Here is a 19,366-nt window from a genome sequence, read left to right on the forward strand (position 1 = left end):
TCAATCTTCTGTATACACTCTCTTGAGATGTAGTTCATTCAACCTCTGGAGATGGTCCCGAGGGATCAAGAAGTCTCTTGGTGTTTGACACCATGTGGTGGTCAGCTAAGGAATGCACTTCTGCATTCGCTCTCCCTCCTTCCCTGACTCATTCCTTATTTTTCCTCATTCTTGGTTTGCTGGGATTACGTTCCTTAATAAATTTGTAGCTTATAAACTCTACCTAACACCTAGTTCCTTGGGGAACCCAAGATGAGCTCAAGATAGTAAACCAGCCACAGAAGAGCTGCAGAGGAGACTGGGAATGCAGCCCTGAAGGTTCTATGTATCCTAGCTGGTGCCCTGGCTGGAAAAGGGTGGAACCCTGAGGGCTGGGGTTGGGAGAGTTGAGTGAACAAGGTGCAGAATCCTGAAAACAGCTTCCAACTGCCCTGACTACTGCAGGTGCACAGAAACAGAATTCTTATCCTTCTTGTCCAACCAGTAGCTTCCTGAAGACCATACCACCCCCTCTCCTGAAGCCTGTGCCTCGCAAGATAATTTTGTTCTCCTCGAGATCAGCCTCACTATTGCCAGCTGCCTTCAGACCAATGGTCCTCCATGGCTGTCAGGCTGATAACTCGGGCACAGCCTGAGCAGTAAGTCATTTCCTATTCTGGGCGAATCTAACTTATATACTTAAGAAACTGCAGAAGCTAAATAATATTTCCTGCTAAGAACCAGGGAAATATGTACAGGAATGGACTTTAAGGGTGTTGGACTAGGAAGGGTAGGATATAAGTCAGGATAGGGCACAATTTCATTGACATGGGCACTTACAGGATCCCGTGTTCTAACAAAATACCAGACCTATCAGTCCGCTGGGATGTCACTTTGAAGCTTGGTCATGATGATGGCCTGCAGTCAACGGACTGGTGATTCCAGAACTTCTGCAGCAGAGTATTAAGGAAGGAGTCAGAAGGCTCAGAGAGATGGAGATGCTAGAAGGGTCTGCAATGTAAGACCCAAGAACATCTCCCCTGACTACATTCTCAGAAAGACCCAGGACACCCTCCTTTCAGAAAGGTAATAGGGGACGAACGAGTAAGAGAGCAATGGTATCTTTGGGAAGCTTACGGTGGCTGTCCTCAGTAGATCACCAGTACACAGTGTTCCCAGTGAGCACAATTTGGATGGAATTTCAGACATCAGAATCAAGGAAGCAGTAATTAACTGTCACAATCAAGAAGGATGTAATTACCGTGTGGGGAAGCGAGGCTAGAGTGACAGTGAGGGTACCCTGACCTGGGGTGGTGCTACCAGACCCCGGCGTTCCCAGAGATGTCAAACAGATATATAGTTAACTAGGACAGTATTCAAATTATGTAACAACAATGATAACACGACTGCCAGGTGGTGAGCAGGATGGCGTCAGTTGTCGCAATGGAGAGATGAGGTCCCTCCCCCAGTTTCCGGGTCCAAGTTCCAGATACGGCTTATGGGTCTAGAGACCACTGGTCCACAAATGCAGTGGAGGCCCAGTCAGTGACGAATGACTCTGAAGTACCACCACCGGCACACATGGTCCATGTTCTCCAGTCTTTCTCCAGAGGATCAGAGAAATGCTGATAAGATGGCGGGGCTGATATGGATGCCAGGGCATTCAGAATGCCTCTGGTTAATAAAGGCTTATGGAGAATAGGTAGTAAATAAAGTGTGGGGCCAAGTCCATCACACAGATACCCAATGGGTTCCTATCCACTCTGTGGTTATTTCCTGAGTCCCCGAATGCACAACTGGGAGGCATTCAGTATCTGGTAGAACCCTCACACTGGCCTGTGAAGAAAGGGCTATCATTGTAGCAAAGTACACGCAGAGGGCCCATCTCTGAAACTCCCCATCCCCAGGTAGGGAGTATTATTACCTTTAATTTCTGAAAAAGGAGATTGTGTCTCCGAGAGATTAAATTAACTTGGCTAAGGTTTTACAGTTAGAAGTGGACAGAACCAAGAATTAAACACAGTTCAATGGGGCTCTAGAGTCTGAGTTACCCAGCTTTTAGCTACTACCTATTTTGCCTAGGCCTTTATATGTTGTATAATTGTAACAAATGTAATAAAGCAAACTAGCTCCACCTTAAATTTCTTGAGAATATTTAGTCACTCCTCTTAATTGATCTCAGGTATGTTTTTCTCCACAGAATCAACTGAAGTTGTATTTAAAGGGCATGGTTAAAAACCCCTGAACTAGGGCCACCTAGATGGCTCAGTCGGTTAAGCATCTGACTTTAGTGCAGGCCATGATCTCACAGCTCATACGTGCGAGCCCTGCTTCGGGCCCTGTGCTGATATCTCAGAGCCTCAGCCTGTTTTGGATTCTGTGTCTCTGTCTCTCTCTGCCCCTCCTTTGCTTGTGCACTCTTTCTCTTTCTCTGAAAAATAAACAAACACTAAAATAAAAAAATTTTAAGCCCTGAAACCAATTATTTTCAATAATATCAGTGTAACATCACATAAAGAAGTTTTGCAGCTGGGAAGGATGATTCTTTATGACTGAGACTTATTATTAGGAGGTACTTTTCAGAATCTTAATTAATAAGGGACAAGAAATCTTAATCAAGTAAGGAAATTATTAATTTTGTAGGTGACTGCTATGAATGTCAGAATGTAGTACTCTTCTTGTCTACTGAGGGAGTCTCATAATTGGTTATGTAGAAAGGATAAAGTTCTATGCTTACCACATACTTAAACTACAATGACTTTTAGAGTTAAATATAAACATTTAAAAATGTTAAATGGAAAAAGTGAAAACATGAAAGACATAGAAGTTAATACTAATCTTAGGGTGGGGAAGCCTTTTTCCAAATAAAGGAAAAGAAAGAAACTACCAAAGGAAACACTGGTCGAAAGAAACTACCAAAGGAAACACTGGTCGATCTAGCTACACAAAAAGATTTTAACTTCTTTTGTGATGAAAACCATCACAAAGATGGCTACAAGGCAAACTAAAAATTCTGAAGAAAATACAACAAAGTCTTAGTACACTTAATACGTAAAGAATTCTTATGCCAATGCATGTATCTTCCAGTTAATAAATGCATATTGAACAACTACTATTAGATAGGTTCGATGATACGGACACAGCGCGAAACAAAACAGCCACTATCATGGAGCCTGCAGAAGAGACATTAAGTAAGTAAAAACATATACTACAGCAGATGATAATAAGTGCACTAAGGGAAAATGAAGTCAGAAGTGAGACAGTGGCTTCCAGGAGGGAAGAGATTATAATTTCTAATTAAGAGCAGGTCTCCTGGGAGGATGGACTGTGAACTAAGACCTGAAGAAGATGAGAGCAGGCCATGGGGCCATCTGCATTTCTGGCAGAGGCCAGGAGGTGGCGGCAAGCCTGGTATGGCCCTGGAGGGGCAAGGGAAGCAGTCAGGGAAGACAGGATAAGAAAGGAGTGGTAAGAGACAGCATCACAAGGGTAGCCGGGTGGCACTAGATCCTGGAGGGTCTCATCACCCACAGTGAGAAGTCTGGCTTTTATAGTGCAGAAGGTGGGAAGCCACTGGAGGTGCTGGGCCGAGGAAGACTATGATCTGAATTATGTGTTATCAAGGAAGAAGAGGAAGTAAGTTGGAAGGCTACTGCAAGGCTGTAGTAGAAGCAAGGTGTTTTGTTTTGCTTGTCGCATTTTTGTTTTGCAGGGGTGGGTGGGGGTGCTGAGGAAGGTCAGCAGCTTGACTTTGGACATGTTAAATTTAAGATGCCCAAGAGGCAGCCGTGTAGAGTTGTCACTAGCCAGTTGGACATTTAAAGTCTATGGTTCCATGGAGAGGTCTAGGTTGGCGTTCTCGCTGCGGGATGTGCTGGCATAAGGACCGCACTTACAGCCGGAGGTGGAATGATTTCAGTTAGGAGGGGGGCAGAGACCGAAAGGGGAAGACAGTAAGAGCCAGCTTGGAATCAATCCAACCCTGAAGACATGGGTCATGAGGAAGAATCAGCAAAGGAGACCAAGTTGGGGCCAATAATGAAGGAGGAAAACGAGGCTTAGGCTCCAGAAGTAAAGACTCAATGATGCCAAATGCTGTTGATGAGAAACTCAGGTGAGGACTGATCACTGATTACATCTGATCATCTTATTTATTTGGCCAGTTATTCCTCAGTTTCTCAGCCTCCTTCTCTAGTATATATCTAATATCTAAATCATTTTTTTTTTGCATTGCTTTCCCTCCTCTCAGTCAACACGTTCACTTTGATGCTTCTTGCTTTTTAGTTTTTCTACTTTTTAAAATGTTTTTATTTATTTTTGAGAGAGAGAGAGAGAGAGGCAGGCAAAGAGAGAGGGAGACACAGAATCCAAAGCAGGCTCCAGGCTCTGAGCTGCCAGCACATCCCAACATGGGGCTTGAACTCACAAACTACGAGATCACGACCTGAGCCAAAGTCGGACGCTTAACTGACGGAGCCACCAGGCGCCCCTATTTTATGCCTCTTGTAATGGAAACTGTATACACTTTCACCACCTGTTCCCTGCACTAATGCAACTGAGGGAGCTCGTCCCAGTCACCCTAAGGCAGAAACTTCTTCACAGAGGGAGGGGAACTTGAAGGAGCGTGAAGGCTGAGCATTTTGTTAACTAGATATTTTTTAAAACATTTTTTCGTGTTTGTTGACTAAAAATAAAACCGTTCAAATGTACTAGCTATCAAAGACATACAGATTAAAAATAAACTGGCCACCATTTTTTTTTTTGCAAATCAAATTGGCATTTAAAAAAACATAGTCCGTATGGGCAAGACTCAGCAGACAGTCTCATGTACCACCGGCGGAAGTGTTAATTGGTAAAACTTTTCTACAGGGCAATTTGGCAATATATAAGAATAATTTTTTTAAAGATCCTTCTTCACACCTTTTGGTCCAGTAATTCTGCTTCTAGCAATTTATTGTAAGGAAATAATCAGAATGCAAACCAAGATTTCTATAAAAGGATGTTCACTTTAGTATTGTTTCTTATAGAACTTAAGATACAGGATTCTATAAAATTCTATATTCTTGTAGAATATAGAAATAATACCTTAGTGTTGCTTTTTATGGTTTTTTTTTTATTTGAGAGAGAAAGAGAGAGACTATAAGTGGGGGAGAGAGGCAGAGAGAGAGGGGGAGAGAGAATTTCAAGCAAGCTCCATGGTCAGTGTGGAGCCTGACAGGGGGCTTGATCCCATGAACTGTGAGATCATGACCCAAGCTGAAATCAAGAGTTGGACACTCAACCGACTGAGCCACCCAGGCAGCCCCCTTAATGTTGTTTCTTATAAAATGTCTAGGATTAAATTAGCAATTAAACTAGTTTAATATCCAGGGGCACCTGGGTGGCTCAGTCAGCGAGCATTCAACTTCAGCTCAGGTCATGATCTCACAGTTCATGAGCTTGAACTCCACATTGGGCTTGCTGCTGTCAGTGCAGAACCTGCTTTGGATCCTCTGTTCCCCTCTCTTCCTTCTGCCCCTCCCCCGCTTGCACTCACTCTCTCTCTCTTTTTAAAAAAAGAAAGATTAAAAAAAGAATAATTTAATACCCAACATTGGAGCTTGAGTTGATAAATCATAATACAGTCACAAAAGAAATACTCACAGCAAGAGAATATTGAGAAAATATGGGAACAAGTCAACAAGGTACTGAAACCAAAACTAAAGAAAAATAAAAAATAAAATTTTAAAAAGTAAAAAGGCTATAAAATGATATTTAAAAAATTGGGAAAATGAAGAGATAACAACTAAAATCTTAAGAGTAATTATTTGCACACTCACGTCAGATTACTAGAGTTTTTACTTGTTCAAAAATATTTATTGAGGACCTAGCATGCGGCAGGCACTTGGGATGCAGGGAGCTTGGGAGACAAGCATGAAGACAGACAGAATTTGGTCTTCTGCAGTGCTCACATTCTATCAGGAAGGATGGAGACAGTAAACAATAATAACTAAAGGAGTTGTAAGTCGTTCCCGAGGTGACAAGTGCTACGGGAAGAACACAAGGCAGAAAAAGTGACATCGGGAGTGGTATGGCCACCACTTTAAACAGGAAACCCAGGACAGCTGGCATTTTGACAGACTTTATGGAGGCGCAGGAAGTTGCCACATGAATATTGGGGGGGAAAGTACTGCACAGAGGAGGATCAGCAAATGCAAAGGCTCCCAGGTGGTTGGATGTGTCTGAAAAGTGGCTGGAGCCAAATGAACACGGACCTAGGAAACGAGGAACCAGACTGGACGGAATTTGCCAGAAGGCTTTGGGAATGCTGGGAATAAGGTTAAGAAGGTGTCACAGTAATGCGGATGAGAGAGGACAGTGTTGGGGACAAGGGGGAAACAGTGGATACAGTTGAGACTGAACGGACCCTGGGTATAGTTCAAAAAGAGAACCAAGAGGATTTCTCAACGGTTTAGATACGGGGACGAAGAAAGGGAGGCCTTCAAGGTTTGGGGTCTGAGCGGCCGGGAAGGCAACATTAGCATCGGCTGAGATGGAGACTATGAGGGGTGCAGATTGTGAGGGAAGTGGGGGAGATGAGGAGTTGAGTTTGGATGGTTACGTCTCTGTTGGGGGAGATGCCCAGGAGGCAGCTGGCTATAAAAATACGGTGTTTCCAGGACATGTCTGAGCTCAAGAGATCTACTTGGGAATCATTAGCATACAGATGGCGTCTGAAGCTACAGGAAAGGGTGAGCTCACCAAGGCCATAACTGTGGACAAAGAAGAGGTCCAAGCCTGTGTCCTGGGGCACTCCAGCGTCAGGAGGTGAAGGAGACAGGCAAGAACCAGAGAAGCACTGGTTGAGGAAGTGACCAGTGAGGCAGGAGAGAAATAAAGAGACGGTGGGGTGTTTCAGAGGCTGCTCAAATGCTGGCGTGGGTTAAAGAAGCTGACATGTGAGGACCCATCACTGCGTACAGCCATGTGGGGATCAGCACACCGGCGACCTCGATACGAGTGGTCACGGAGGAATGTCTTAAGAGAGAACCTGAAGGAAAGAGCTGGAGACTGGAAGGAGAGACCACGCCTTTTGAGGAATCTGGCTGCAGACGGACTAAGAGAGATGGGTGGTGGCTAATTGGGGAAGTGAGATATAAAAAAGGTGATTTTTTTTCTCTTTAGATGGAATAAATAGCAGTGTGTTTGTATGCTGCTGGTGAGCCTTGCCAATCCGCTGCGATCATTACCACTCATTCTCGGGGAAGGAAGACTGCGGGAGGTGGTACAGGTGGGAAGCCACACAACGCCACCCAGACAATGCGCTACCGCACGGCCCCACTGGGGGCAGTCGTCCGGTCTATTCTATTACCCAAAATTCCTGCCTCTCCAACCTCTTCACCGACTCAGGAGGCTTATATTTAAAATATAAACATTGAGGGTCGGCATGAGCTCAAAGAACAATGATCATAATTAGGGCCTCCCCAGTCACACTCCAAGAAGCCATTCACCCACATTAGGAAGCATGTGGCTTGGAGCTTCAAATGTGCAGACTGGGCAGAAACCATGAAACGCGAATCTGTGCTAGCAAAGCCTAGTTTGCAAGAAAAAAATCAGAGAGAAAGAAAAAAATTCAGCCCTGTGACCCGACTCCTCAAAGAGCCTGTAACCTGGAAACCAAAGTGCTTCCTATCTGCTGCTTCTTCACCAAGAGATAGGATTGCAAAGAGGAAAAAAAAAAAAAAACAACAAACCCGGAAATGAACTGTGGGTCTCTCTGTGTTGGAAGGCTCTATGTACGTCAGCTGGAACTCAGAGCTTAAATTTTAGCATCTATCCGCTTCCATCTGCCAGCACATGCCTGTCCTCCTACACACCCACCATTCCCGCTCGGATGGTCTCTGTTCTGTTTCTCTCTCCCATGGGTCCAATATCACTGTTCTCCATCCCCCCTTCTCCTTATAAAAACCAGTTCTCAAAAAAGAACGCCAGCAAGAATGTTGGTTTAGAACCGGCAGGGGCTTTGTTTCAGTTCTTGTTTTACTAACGAAGAAACCGAGTCTCCACAGGTGAACCGAACTGTCCACAAGCCAATAGCCAACGAGTGTGAAACCTCCAGAAAAATATTGTGATCGACTCATTTACATCAAGACGTACTGATTCCTATGCCCTCTGAGCGAGGTACGTTTTAACAGAAGCCATAGCTCTGAGCCCAGGGAGTGGAGGGTGGAATGTGGGAAGAAACGGCCAGCGGGCAGGGGGAGGGTGCGGGCTTTCCAGCACCAGGGGGTCTTCTGGATGGCTGAGAGTGCGGAGCAGCTCCCTGGTTTGTCTGCTCCAGTGATTCTCAACAGGGGAAGAACCTGCGCCCCACTGCCCCTGCTGGGGACATCTGGCAATGTCTGGACAGACATTTTTGGTTGTCACAAAGGAGGGAAAGGCATTACTGGCAACCAGTAGCAGAGGCCAGGGGTGCTGTTAAACGTCCTATGATGCAGAGCACCCCTCTCCAGCCCCCCTCCCCTGGCCAACTGTATAATCCAAAATGTCAAACTCTGGCTTACTCTAAGGGAAAAGGAATGGAAGAGAGAAGAGGACATTACCAAAAGTTGGCTCTGGAGTAGTGTTCCATGTAGAGCTGTTCGTCAGAAAAGGGGGCCAAGTGGATGTCGCTGAATGTCGGAAACATCATTCCTGAAGAGCAAAAGACAACAGACCCAGATGGTGACTTCCGCAGCCTTCTGAGTGAAGGGTCCCCGCACCTGCCACTTGACCAGCATATTCTTACATGCTATTTTAGTTATTACACAAGAGGCTGGAAAATAATCTTGCCTCAAAGCCAGGAGAAAAAAAAAAGCCGGCAGAAGATTGGAGGAAATATAAATAAAGGGAAGATGAATGCAAGTCACAGAGCTATGTTGTGATCAACATTTATGGAGTATCGGGTGAGGCATCGAATGCGGCGAACTGCCTCTGCTTTTGGCTTTTTCCTCCCCATATGTCTTGGGCTGCGCATTCCCTGCCCTTCTGTCCCTTTAAACATCTTATTTATTGTAAAACGAGCTTTGAAAAGAACTTACATTCTAGCCTCCTCTCACATTATTATTTCCATTCTCAGACTTCGTCCCTGTATAATCGTGTTGAGGATCTTTTTTTTTTACAAATAGTTTGTTGTCAGGTTGGTTTCCATATAACACCCAGTGCTCATCCCCACAAGTGCCCTCCTGAGGATCTTTTTAAGTGCTGTGAGAAACTCAGCTTCTCTGGAGGTTCACCACCTCGCTGCTGGGACACCCACTCTTACATTTTGTTCCTGACACGTACAGTCACTGTGGGAAAGACAGATTCTTTTGTGGGCAAACACCGAGACTGGCATGCCTCAAGTTGGGCCTTTCTGGACAGGCAGACACAGTCACCAGCGTTATGATTCTTGTCATCTGTAGGGACACCCTTTTTTTCACAGTCACTTAGGAAACTGCACATAAGAGAAAGATGAATGACTAACCGTATTTCAGAAGTGAGGATCACCTTAGAAACTGGAGATGCGCTTACAAAAATAATGCCTCAATTTGCTAGATTACGTCAACTCTGCCATGAACTTTTTTATGGGTTTTCCATGTGTTAATTCATTTAATTCTCGTAACAATATAAAGTTGGCTATATTAGTATGCTCATTTTATAAATGAGAAAACCAAGGAAGAGGGAAATTTAAGTGACTCAGCCACAATCACAGAGATAATAAGTATTAGTGCGAAATCCAGACATGGAGACTCATCTGTAAGTCGATGGCCCTGTATTTTAACCATATTCCCGTCAATATCTGTGAAAATAGAACAGACTGTTTTATTTAGGGTATTTTCAGAGGTGGCCAGAGAAACAACCACGACTGTTACATTATCCACATGTCTCCACTGAAATCTCATGCACTGGTGTCAAAACAATCATGACTGGGGGTGCTTGGGTGGTTCAGTCGGTTGAGCATCTGACTTCGGCTCAGGTCATGATCTTACAGTTTGTGGGTTCGAGCCCTGCACCAGGCTCTGTGATGACAGCTTAGAGCCTGGAGCCTGCTTTGGATTCCATGTCTCTCTCTCTCTGCCGTTCCCCTGCTCATGCTCTCTCTCAAAAATAAACATAAAAAAATGATAATGACTGCTCAGTGGGTTTCAATTTTGAGACAGAAGGATATTCAACAACCTTAGAAAAGCAATATGGATCCCCACTTGTATAAACTTTAGGGGTGCTCTGAGCCTCAAGCCTAACAGGAATTCCAAAGATAAAAATGGAGGGGGGGAGATCATCAAAATTAAAAATATAAGAAGAATCCTCAGCATTGAAGAAAAGAAGTCTTCTGATTAGACATCCTCACTCCGTGCCCATTACGAAAGCTGAAAAAGCTAGAGAGGCTGGAGAGAAAGCAAGATATTAAAGGCATCTGGAAGGGAAACTATGTTGCTTGAAAGGATCAGAGTCAGAAGGTCACGCGACCTCTTAATAGCAATACTGGCAACCAGAAGCCAAAAAGAGAGGTCTTTAAAACACTGAGTAAAAACTGTGCCCAAGTTCAAATTCTCTACCCTGCAAAACGATAATCCAAAGGGCCAATGAAAACTAAATTCTCAAGGACCTTTTCTCCAAAAGTTGTTAGGGAATACTCTGTGCTGACAGGATGGTGTCCCCCAAGAAAGAAGAAGACAGAAGACTAATGACGGCCTGTCCAAGTATGGCAGGCATGCGAGAGGACTGGGGAACAAGCATGGCGCATGTGGGAGAGGAAGACAGAAGAGCCGTAGGAGGAAGGCTTCCACAGACTACATATTGGTAGGATCTGTCTGACCTCTCGGAGCATGCAAACAATTAGTCATGAGTCTATAAAAAATTCCAAACTAATGAAAATATAACTCCAAGAAAAACAAGATATCATGAGAAAATACAAAATGCACCCACTATACCCCCTTGACCCGGCACGGAACAATGTTTGCGCTGTCATCATAATATAAACATTGATTACTGATTCCACCAGATGCTGATCTCGGTCCGTATTTCTTTAAATTGTGAAATCCAAAAAAGCTCTGTGAAGCCACAGATTTTTGTGTGTTTGCTGCAACGTCATCTGACAGCAAACCCTGACCTGAGCTGACATGAGTTTATTTATAGTCTTCGTTTATCTTGGTAGCCATATTCCTGTGTTTTGTTGCAGAAATATAACATGTTTCATTACGGAGCCTTGCATCAGACTCTACTGGAGACTTAAGCAATCCATGGTACTATGACTGTATTACCCTTCCCCAGTCCTCCAGAATCTGAATTCTGAGATACAGCTGGCCTCAAGGGTTTGGAAAAGGGATTGAGGGCCTGTATACATATACTGAGAAGATGAAGACGGGGTGTGGAGGGGAGCAAGACTGCATTAAGCAGGGAAGAAAAGGCTACAGAGGAGAGCGGACTTCTCAACCGGAGAGTGACGAAAGGAGCAAGATATATGCTTTTACATCAAAATATACTTCTCTATCAAAATAGGCAGATGCATCATGGGAGAAACAGCGGAGGGAGCTGAAAGGGATAGCCTTTGGTGGGGGGATCTCAGGACAGGAAGAGGTGTGGCGGAGGGTTACTATTATTATTAGACTATTACTAATATTATTAGACATCTTTTTATCATTATTTGACATTGTAAATTATGTCATATTTTGATGGGAAATAAAAATAATTAGAAAAAAACCCCAATCCTCCTTCCTTCAGGAACACACGGGTTAAAAAGAAGATAAAATCTGTATTCATTTCTACTTGTCTAGTTAAAGACATACAGCCCAGTCATACCCATTTCAAATATCTGGGGGGTGGGGGGGAAGGATGCCCTGATGTTAAGTCTAGATACTCTGCCTATAGGGCCTCAACAGATGCAGGTGAATTAACTGTGATCAGAATCTCACCAGTGGCAAGTACCCAGCCATGTGAAAAGAAATCCAGGAAAAAAAATGTAAGAATTCTTTCAGAAGAGCACTGAGTAAGAAATCCAAGCAGCCTATTCTTTCCATGCATTTCCACGTTCAGTTTTGTCACGTGAACATCAAGATTATGAGACCTTCCTGGGCCATTTACACAACACACATGCTAATGACGTTGGTGACAGGAGGTGTTCTTTACCTGTTTACTCATTTATTTTGGCACAAGTTTCTTTTTTAAGTGCCTAGCTCAGAATCCCTACATTTTGAAGCATGCAGGAAATTACAGAGGAGCCTCAGGCTTTACTTAATAGGCATACTCTTGGGGGCGTCCGGTGGCTCAGTTGGTTAAGAGTCTGACTTCGGCCCAGGTCATGATCTCGTGGATCGTGGGTTCGAGCCCCACGTCAGGCTCTGTGCTGACAGCTCAGAGCCTAGAGCTGCTTCAGATTCTGTGTCTCCCTCTCTCTCTGCCCCTCCCCTGCTCACGCTCTGTCTCTCTCTCTCTCTCTCTCAAAAAATAAACATCAAAAACTTAAAAAGAACCAGGCATACACTTGAGTGCACGTACTGTCTAACATGGGGAATAGGAACTGTGCTGGTGGCTGTCACTATTTTGTCTTCTCTGGATGTCAAGGCAGGATGCCACAGCGCTGGTAAGGCGCTCCAATTTGAACGAGAGGTGCCACTTTTAGAACAGGCTAGTTACATTCTAGGCTCTATTTTAAAAACATTGTGTGGAAGTGTGTCTGCCATCTCCAGTAAAGAGAGGAAAGTCAGGGTCCATGCAGGAGTCCTGAGTGGGGCTTCAGGGACAGACAGATCTGGGTTCGAACCCCTGCACAGTCATTTAATAGAGTGGTGTCCTTGCCACGCTGTTTTCTCCCACGGAGCTTCCATTTTCTCTTCATAAATGGGGGACGGTAATGGCGCCTCCCAGGGAGCCACGTCTCCATCTCGGTACTGTTGATGTTCAGGGCTGGTGAGATCTTTATGAGGGGGTAGGCGGTCCTGTATCCTGAAGGATGTAGAGCAGTGCACCTGGCCTCTCCTACCAGATGCGAGTAGCTGTGACAAAACAAAAGGCCTCCAGATGTTGCCAAACATCCCATGTGGGACGACTGTAAAATCACCAAGTACCTCAGCACTGACCTTTCAAATAAATTAAAAGCCGCTATCCTTCACACTTGGTAAGGTTCTCATAAATGAGTTTATGCAGATTGCTGAGCACAGGTAGATACTTGGTAAGCACAAAAAGAATGCTGAATTTCATGTTGTTATCTCAGTACTGATCACAGGGAAAGGGAGACACAGTAGGAGAAGATGTCAGAAAGAATAGCGTACTTCAGAGAGTTTCTCACATTATAGAATGGCAACTCTTTTTTTTAATTTTTAAAAAACATTTATTTATTTATTTGAGAGACACAACGTGCCAGTGGGGAAGGGGCAGAGAGAGAGGGAGACATATAATCCGAAGCAGGTTCTAGGTTCAGAGCTGTCAGTACAGAGCCCGATGTGATGCTTAAACTCACAAACCATGAGATCATGACCTGAGCTGAAGTCAGATGCTCAACTGACTGAGCTACCCAGGTGCCCCCCAAATGCCAACTCTTAAAATGGGCTTTAGAAATTAAAAAAAAATTTTTTTAAATATTTATTTGTATTTGAGAGAGAGACAGAGTGTGAACAGGGGAGGGGCAGAGAGGGAGACACAGAATCTGAAGCAGGTTCCAGGCTCTGAGCTGTCAGCACAGAGCCTGACACGGGGCTCGAGCTCATGAACCACGAGGTCATCACCTGAGCTGAAGATGCCTAAGTGACTGAGCCACCCAGGTGCCCCCAGAAAGTTTTTTTAGAGGTAATTTTTTTTTAATGTTTTATTTATTTCTAGGAGAGAGAGAGAGAGAGAGAGAGAGACAGCATAAGCAGGGGAGGGTCAGAGAGAGAGGGAGATACAGACTCTGAAATAGGCTCCAGGCTCTGAGCTGGCAGTCAGCACAGAGCCCGACGCGGGGCTCGAACCCACGAACCGCGAGATCATGACCTAAGCGAAAGTTGGACACCCAACCGACTAAGCCACCCAGGCGCCCCTGTTAGAGGTAATTTTTAATATACAGATGAGACAACCAAAGTCAACAGGTCAAGAGTTAGGCTAAGTTCCTTAAGGAAGAAAGTGACAGAAACAGACCAGAAATACATAGCTCAGAACTGGTCCTCTCTACTGTATTTACTACTATGTGGCGCATTACTGCCTGTGGTTTATGGTTGGAGACTAGCTCATTTCTTATGGAAGATTAAGATGACAAAAATGTAAAAACTGCTATAATAGAAATGCCCTCCCCTTGTTTCTGTCCAAAATTAAATATGGGAGGAAGAGGATGGCAAACTTTTATGGAAAAGTGAGCTTATCTTCTGAACCAGGAATCAGCCAACTCACCATTTGCTTTCAGCCACTTTTTGGAATGAAGGTAACTCTCCAACATCCTTTCATTAAACAGCATGTACCCCATCGGTTCGGACACGATCACATCGATGGCTTCAGGAAGAGAGATGTCTTCAATTTTCCCTGGCAAAACAATGATCTTGTCTGAAAGGTGGTTATTTTTCACCAGCATCTGAAAAGGATAAAACGGGGCACCAGGACTTTTGTTATATGGGCTCTTACCAAAAAAAAAAAAAAAAAGGTTTTACAGACTAAAGTTGACATTGTGACAGGGATGAGGGGGAAGAGACATACTTGTTTCTATAAACCCTTTAAAAAAACAAACTTGTTTTTCTTATTGTACAAATATTTCATGTTTACTGTAAATTAGAAGATACAGGCCTGACACAAATAAAGACATCTTTAATTGTACCACATACACATAATAACTATTAATAGTTTGATGTATACTCCTCTCTGGGCTCTTTACACACACATACACGTGTGTAAGTGTGCACATGGGTGTGGGCATGTGTATTGTCTGCATAGATGTGTACTCATTGTTGGGGGAATCATTTTTTTATTGATGGTTTCGGCTTCTTTCCCATCATTCTACCTGCAATAAAGGCGCCAAGGAGCACTTTACAATAATCTTGCACAAATTAATGACCCTATCGCTCATTAAATTATCCTTTGGTCTTTTGATTCCAAAAATAAATAATAGCACATTCTTGCCCTTTCTGCAGAAGCACATTTCACAGTTATGTCCTCATTTTTCTTGGATGTCTTCTGGATTGTTTAATAACTTTGATTTCTCTTAAAATGGGGACCTTGAAGAGATCTGTAATTATTCTACTTCTAATATATTTCTTCTTGATGCCAAATATGACAAAGAAATTGCATTATTACATTTATGTCTTTCTAGTGCCTGACAAACATATTTCCTAATAAACATCTTCTATGCATGAGCATAAATGTTGACGGCACATTCCTTTTGGAGTTGTGGCTCCCCAGAGACCCTTAGATCTTTGCTCGTTGGGTTTATACAGACACCTTCCATTTTGTATTTTCACAACTTGATCCCTTCCTTTGTCATGAATGCAGCATACCATATGTTTGCCATGATTCCGTTGCATCTGTTCCATTTCTGACCACTTCTTCATATAGGGTAACCTTTGCCTCAAGTCAAGCCTAGGGTGCTACTTACCAAGATATGCCCCATAAGCCTACTAAAAGTGTTTTCTACTAAAACTTTTTTTCAATGTTTATTTATTTTTGAAGGAGAGAGAGACAGCACGAGTGGTAAGGAGCAGAGAGAGAGGGAGACACAGAATCTGAAGTAGGCTCCAGTGCAGAGCTGTCAATGCAGAGCCCCATGCGGGGCTCAAACTCATGGACCATGAGATCATGACCTGAGCTGAGCCGAAGTTGGACACTCAACCGACTGAGCCACCCAGGCACCCCTACTTAAGCTCTCTCTCTCTCTCTCTTTTTTTAAGGAAGAAATAAATGACTCTCTGATCTGGGGAAAAAACAATGAACATGTCACCCACTGTCTACATTTATCGATCCACAGGGACACTTGGAATTCCATTCTATCATGGAAGATACACGTGGGAGTCTAGGTCATGGGGCTCATGGGGTTTTCCCTCGTGAAGACAAAGCCTAAAGGTTAAAGCTTTCGGTGCCCTGCTCTTCTCTGAACATTCTCTTCTCGGGAGAGCCCACTCATTTGCACGACTCTAATACAGCTCCACTGGGCATGAGTGTCTCAACTATACACTTAGGTTCTCTGTCTCACCTGAACTCTGCTGTCACCTGGACATTTCCACCAATATGCTGTGTCATCTCAGCATCAACAAGCAAAGAGCCGGCCTCAGCTTCTTCTTGAAAACTAACCATTCCTCTAGATGTTCTTAAAACTTCTATATAATCTTGTATTTCCCTGATTCTCTTTTGTTCACGAATAATCTTCAACATCCTGGGAGCCTACTTGCTTCCCACAGACAATTAGTAACTGTGTTTTCTTATTTCTACCTTTCAGAAATGTCTCATTTCCACCTTTTCCGTTCTGCCTGCATCAACTTGTTTGGTTCCTCATAGCTTCAACTGTGGAATTTAAAAATAGCATTTATATAATAAAAAGAATAATAGTAGTGCCTCCTTCACACGCCGGCTTGAGGATTAAACAAGATAAAGCATATTAAGGCCTATGTAAGTGTTAAAATTATTACTGCCATATTATTTTTGTTAAAGAATACTATGCATTAAAAAAAGAGAAATGGAGGGGCGCCTGGGTGGCTCAGTCGGTTAAGCGTCCGACCTCGGCTCAGGTCATGATCTCGCGGTTCGTGGATTCAAGTCCTGCATTGGGCTTTATGCTGACAGTCAGCTCAGAGCCTGGAGCCTGTTTCAGATTCTGTGTCTCCCTCTCTCTCTGACCCTCCCCTGCTCACGCTCTCTCTCTCTTAGAAATAAATAAAAAAAAACATTTAAAAAAAGAGAGAAATGGAGAGGAGTAAAAACATGAAAAAAAAGAGATCATTTGCATGGCTGTATCCAGGTGTAGGCAAAGTATATCCCTCAGCAGACATGTGAGTATATCTCTGTTTATAAAGACATATGGTATTTTGTTTGGCAGCCTGAGATATTTGACTTGGGGGCCCAGGTTGTACTAGAACCTGACTAGCTCTCATGGAGACAAAGGGCATCAATAGCTCAGTCCTGGTCTAGCCGTCAGGGAGTTCTGTTTGAAACATCATTCCATCAAGTTTTCTACAACACCCTTTCTCCTGGATGCATGGTATTTCAAAAATACTTTGATTCACTTAACCAGCCCCACATTATTGGACCTTCGGGTTACATCATGTTTTTCATTGTCACAATAACGTTTTGACAAGTAATAATGCAGTTAAATGGGAAGCATAGGTCCCATTGCTTCCTGCACATTTAAAGGCTATGGAAATTTTAAAGGTTTCTGATACACGCTGCCCCTCTGCCTGCCATCAAGGGATCCCACTTCTAGATTTTACGTCCTTTCTAAATTCTGACGTTACCCAAGTCAGTGTATAACACTGCCTCATCAACTCGGACCAGAATGCTACAAGGGGAGCTTTCTAAGTTTTGCTGGAAGGACCAGTGTGAGATGACAGTCAAGTGAGCCTGATATTACTCTCTATGGAGAATTTACAGAGAATAATCCTGGACTATTGACCCCTCAGGAACATCTGAGATATAACGAGGTGTTGGAGACAGGACTGTATGAGCTGTCACAAGGGCAATTTGGGATTCACAGGAAATAATTTTGAGTCTCATTATTCTCACTGGTAAAGACGGGAATACCACGTGTATGAAGTGGGCAAAAAAGGCCTGCCTGTTAGTCATTGCATCATGGGACTGCATATTTTTGGACCAATTCAAAGATCACTAGATCAGGAATCTGAAGATAATGAATTCTAGCCCTACCTTTACTACCAAAGAGCTGTGTGACCTTGGGCCAGTCACTAAACCCCATAAATTTTGGTTTCTCTCCTTCCAAAATTAAAATTTAAAACCGGAGTTGCTCTAAGGCTCCTTCTAGTTCTAACATTTTGTGATTAGAAGAAAGCCCACACTGTTTCCCTCTCTCTCTGCCCCTCCCCTGCTCACGGTCTGTCTGTCTCTCAAAAACAAATAAACATTAAAAAAAGTTAAAAAAAAAAAAAAAAAGAAGCTATACTACAGAATATAATATAGGACTGAATTCTACCCTGTCTAAAAGAGGTGGAAAAATCAAGTGTTTTGGAGGTAAAAGACGTGGTGCTCGTGTCAGATTCTTACTTAGTAGCTCTAAGACTTTGGTCAAGACACACGGTTTCTTGGAAGTCCTTTTATTCACCTATAAAATGAGAATAATAATAGCACTGATCCCTCCATGTCATCTCAAGGATCAAATCAAATGAGAAAGTAAGAGAAATGTATCGAAGAGAATATAGATTAAATTGGACAGGAATTTAAAGACAAGATGACAAGGTAATAGAACTGGTATTAAATGAGAGATTTGGGGTCCAAAGAAACAAATCAAGAAGCAAAGGAACATTATTACAGAATAACACATAACTAATGCGCAGGAAGAAAATATATTACATTCAAATTGCGTATAGCCATTTTGGAAAACCACTTGGCATCGATAAAGCAGAAGAGGTACTCATTGTCTAACTCAGAAATATCACCAGCTAAAAATACACATTCTAGAGGAATATTTGAACATATATTCAAAATAAACTGTACTAGAAATGCCTGGGTGGCTCAGTTGGTAAAGCATCTGACTTCAGCTCAGGTCATGATCTCTCGGTTCTTGAGTTCAAGCCCTGCGTCAGGCTCTGTGCTCACAGCTCAGATCCTGGAGCCTGCTTCGGATTCTGTCTCCCTCTCTCTCTGCCCCTCCCCTCCCCCACTGAGGTTCTGTCTCTCTCTCAAAAATAAATAAACATTTAAATGAAAGATAAGCTGTACTAATGTTTTTATTGTAATATTGGTAATTACAAGATAAAAATTTACAATAAGCCAGAAGTAACTATTGTCAGGGAAACAAATGAATAAATAGTGGTGTGTCCACACCAGGAATACTTTTCCACAGTCAGAAAGAACCAGAGGTACGTGTGTTAACATAAATTAATTTCACAGACTGAATTTTAGGGGGAAAAAGCAGATTGCTGAAGAATATATAGCATGATTTCTTTTATTAAAAAAGGTTGAATGTATTCAAAAGTAAACTATATTGATTAGGATATACTAAATCATACTTTTAAAGTTTTTATGCTAAACACAAAACTCAAGATGTTAGTAACTTTTGAGAGTGGGGGGGGGTGCATGGAATCTGGGAGAGGCAATTAGGAATATTAACATGGTTAAGATTAGTCTCATTCTTATACAGGGTTGTGCGGATATATGTGCTCATTTGGTTAGTATTCTTCATACCTTATATTTATGCTCATCTCTCTTTTTGTATGCATGAAATATTTTATCGTAATAAATTTAAAATCATGCTATTAAGAGTGAA

General features: G+C 43.0%; 1 protein-coding gene across 4 annotated transcripts in view; it reads right to left on the reverse strand.

Moving 5' to 3' along the window:
* The window catches only part of LOC120230979 (histone-arginine methyltransferase CARM1-like), a 253,326-nt gene that overhangs the window by 30,265 nt on the left and 203,695 nt on the right, over positions 1-19,366 (reverse strand). For all 4 annotated transcript variants that reach the window (XM_039230824.1, XM_039230823.1, XM_039230825.1 and 1 more), the window contains 2 exons: positions 14,341-14,518; positions 8,562-8,652 (listed from right to left, as the gene is read on the reverse strand). In XM_039230824.1, the coding sequence (XP_039086755.1) occupies positions 8,562-8,652; positions 14,341-14,518 (269 nt within the window). The remainder of the gene's footprint in view (positions 1-8,561; positions 8,653-14,340; positions 14,519-19,366) is intronic.

This window comes from Hyaena hyaena, unplaced genomic scaffold, assembly GCF_003009895.1.
Source record: "Hyaena hyaena isolate Hyena2069 unplaced genomic scaffold, ASM300989v1 scaffold_51, whole genome shotgun sequence".
NCBI lineage: Eukaryota > Metazoa > Chordata > Mammalia > Carnivora > Hyaenidae > Hyaena > Hyaena hyaena.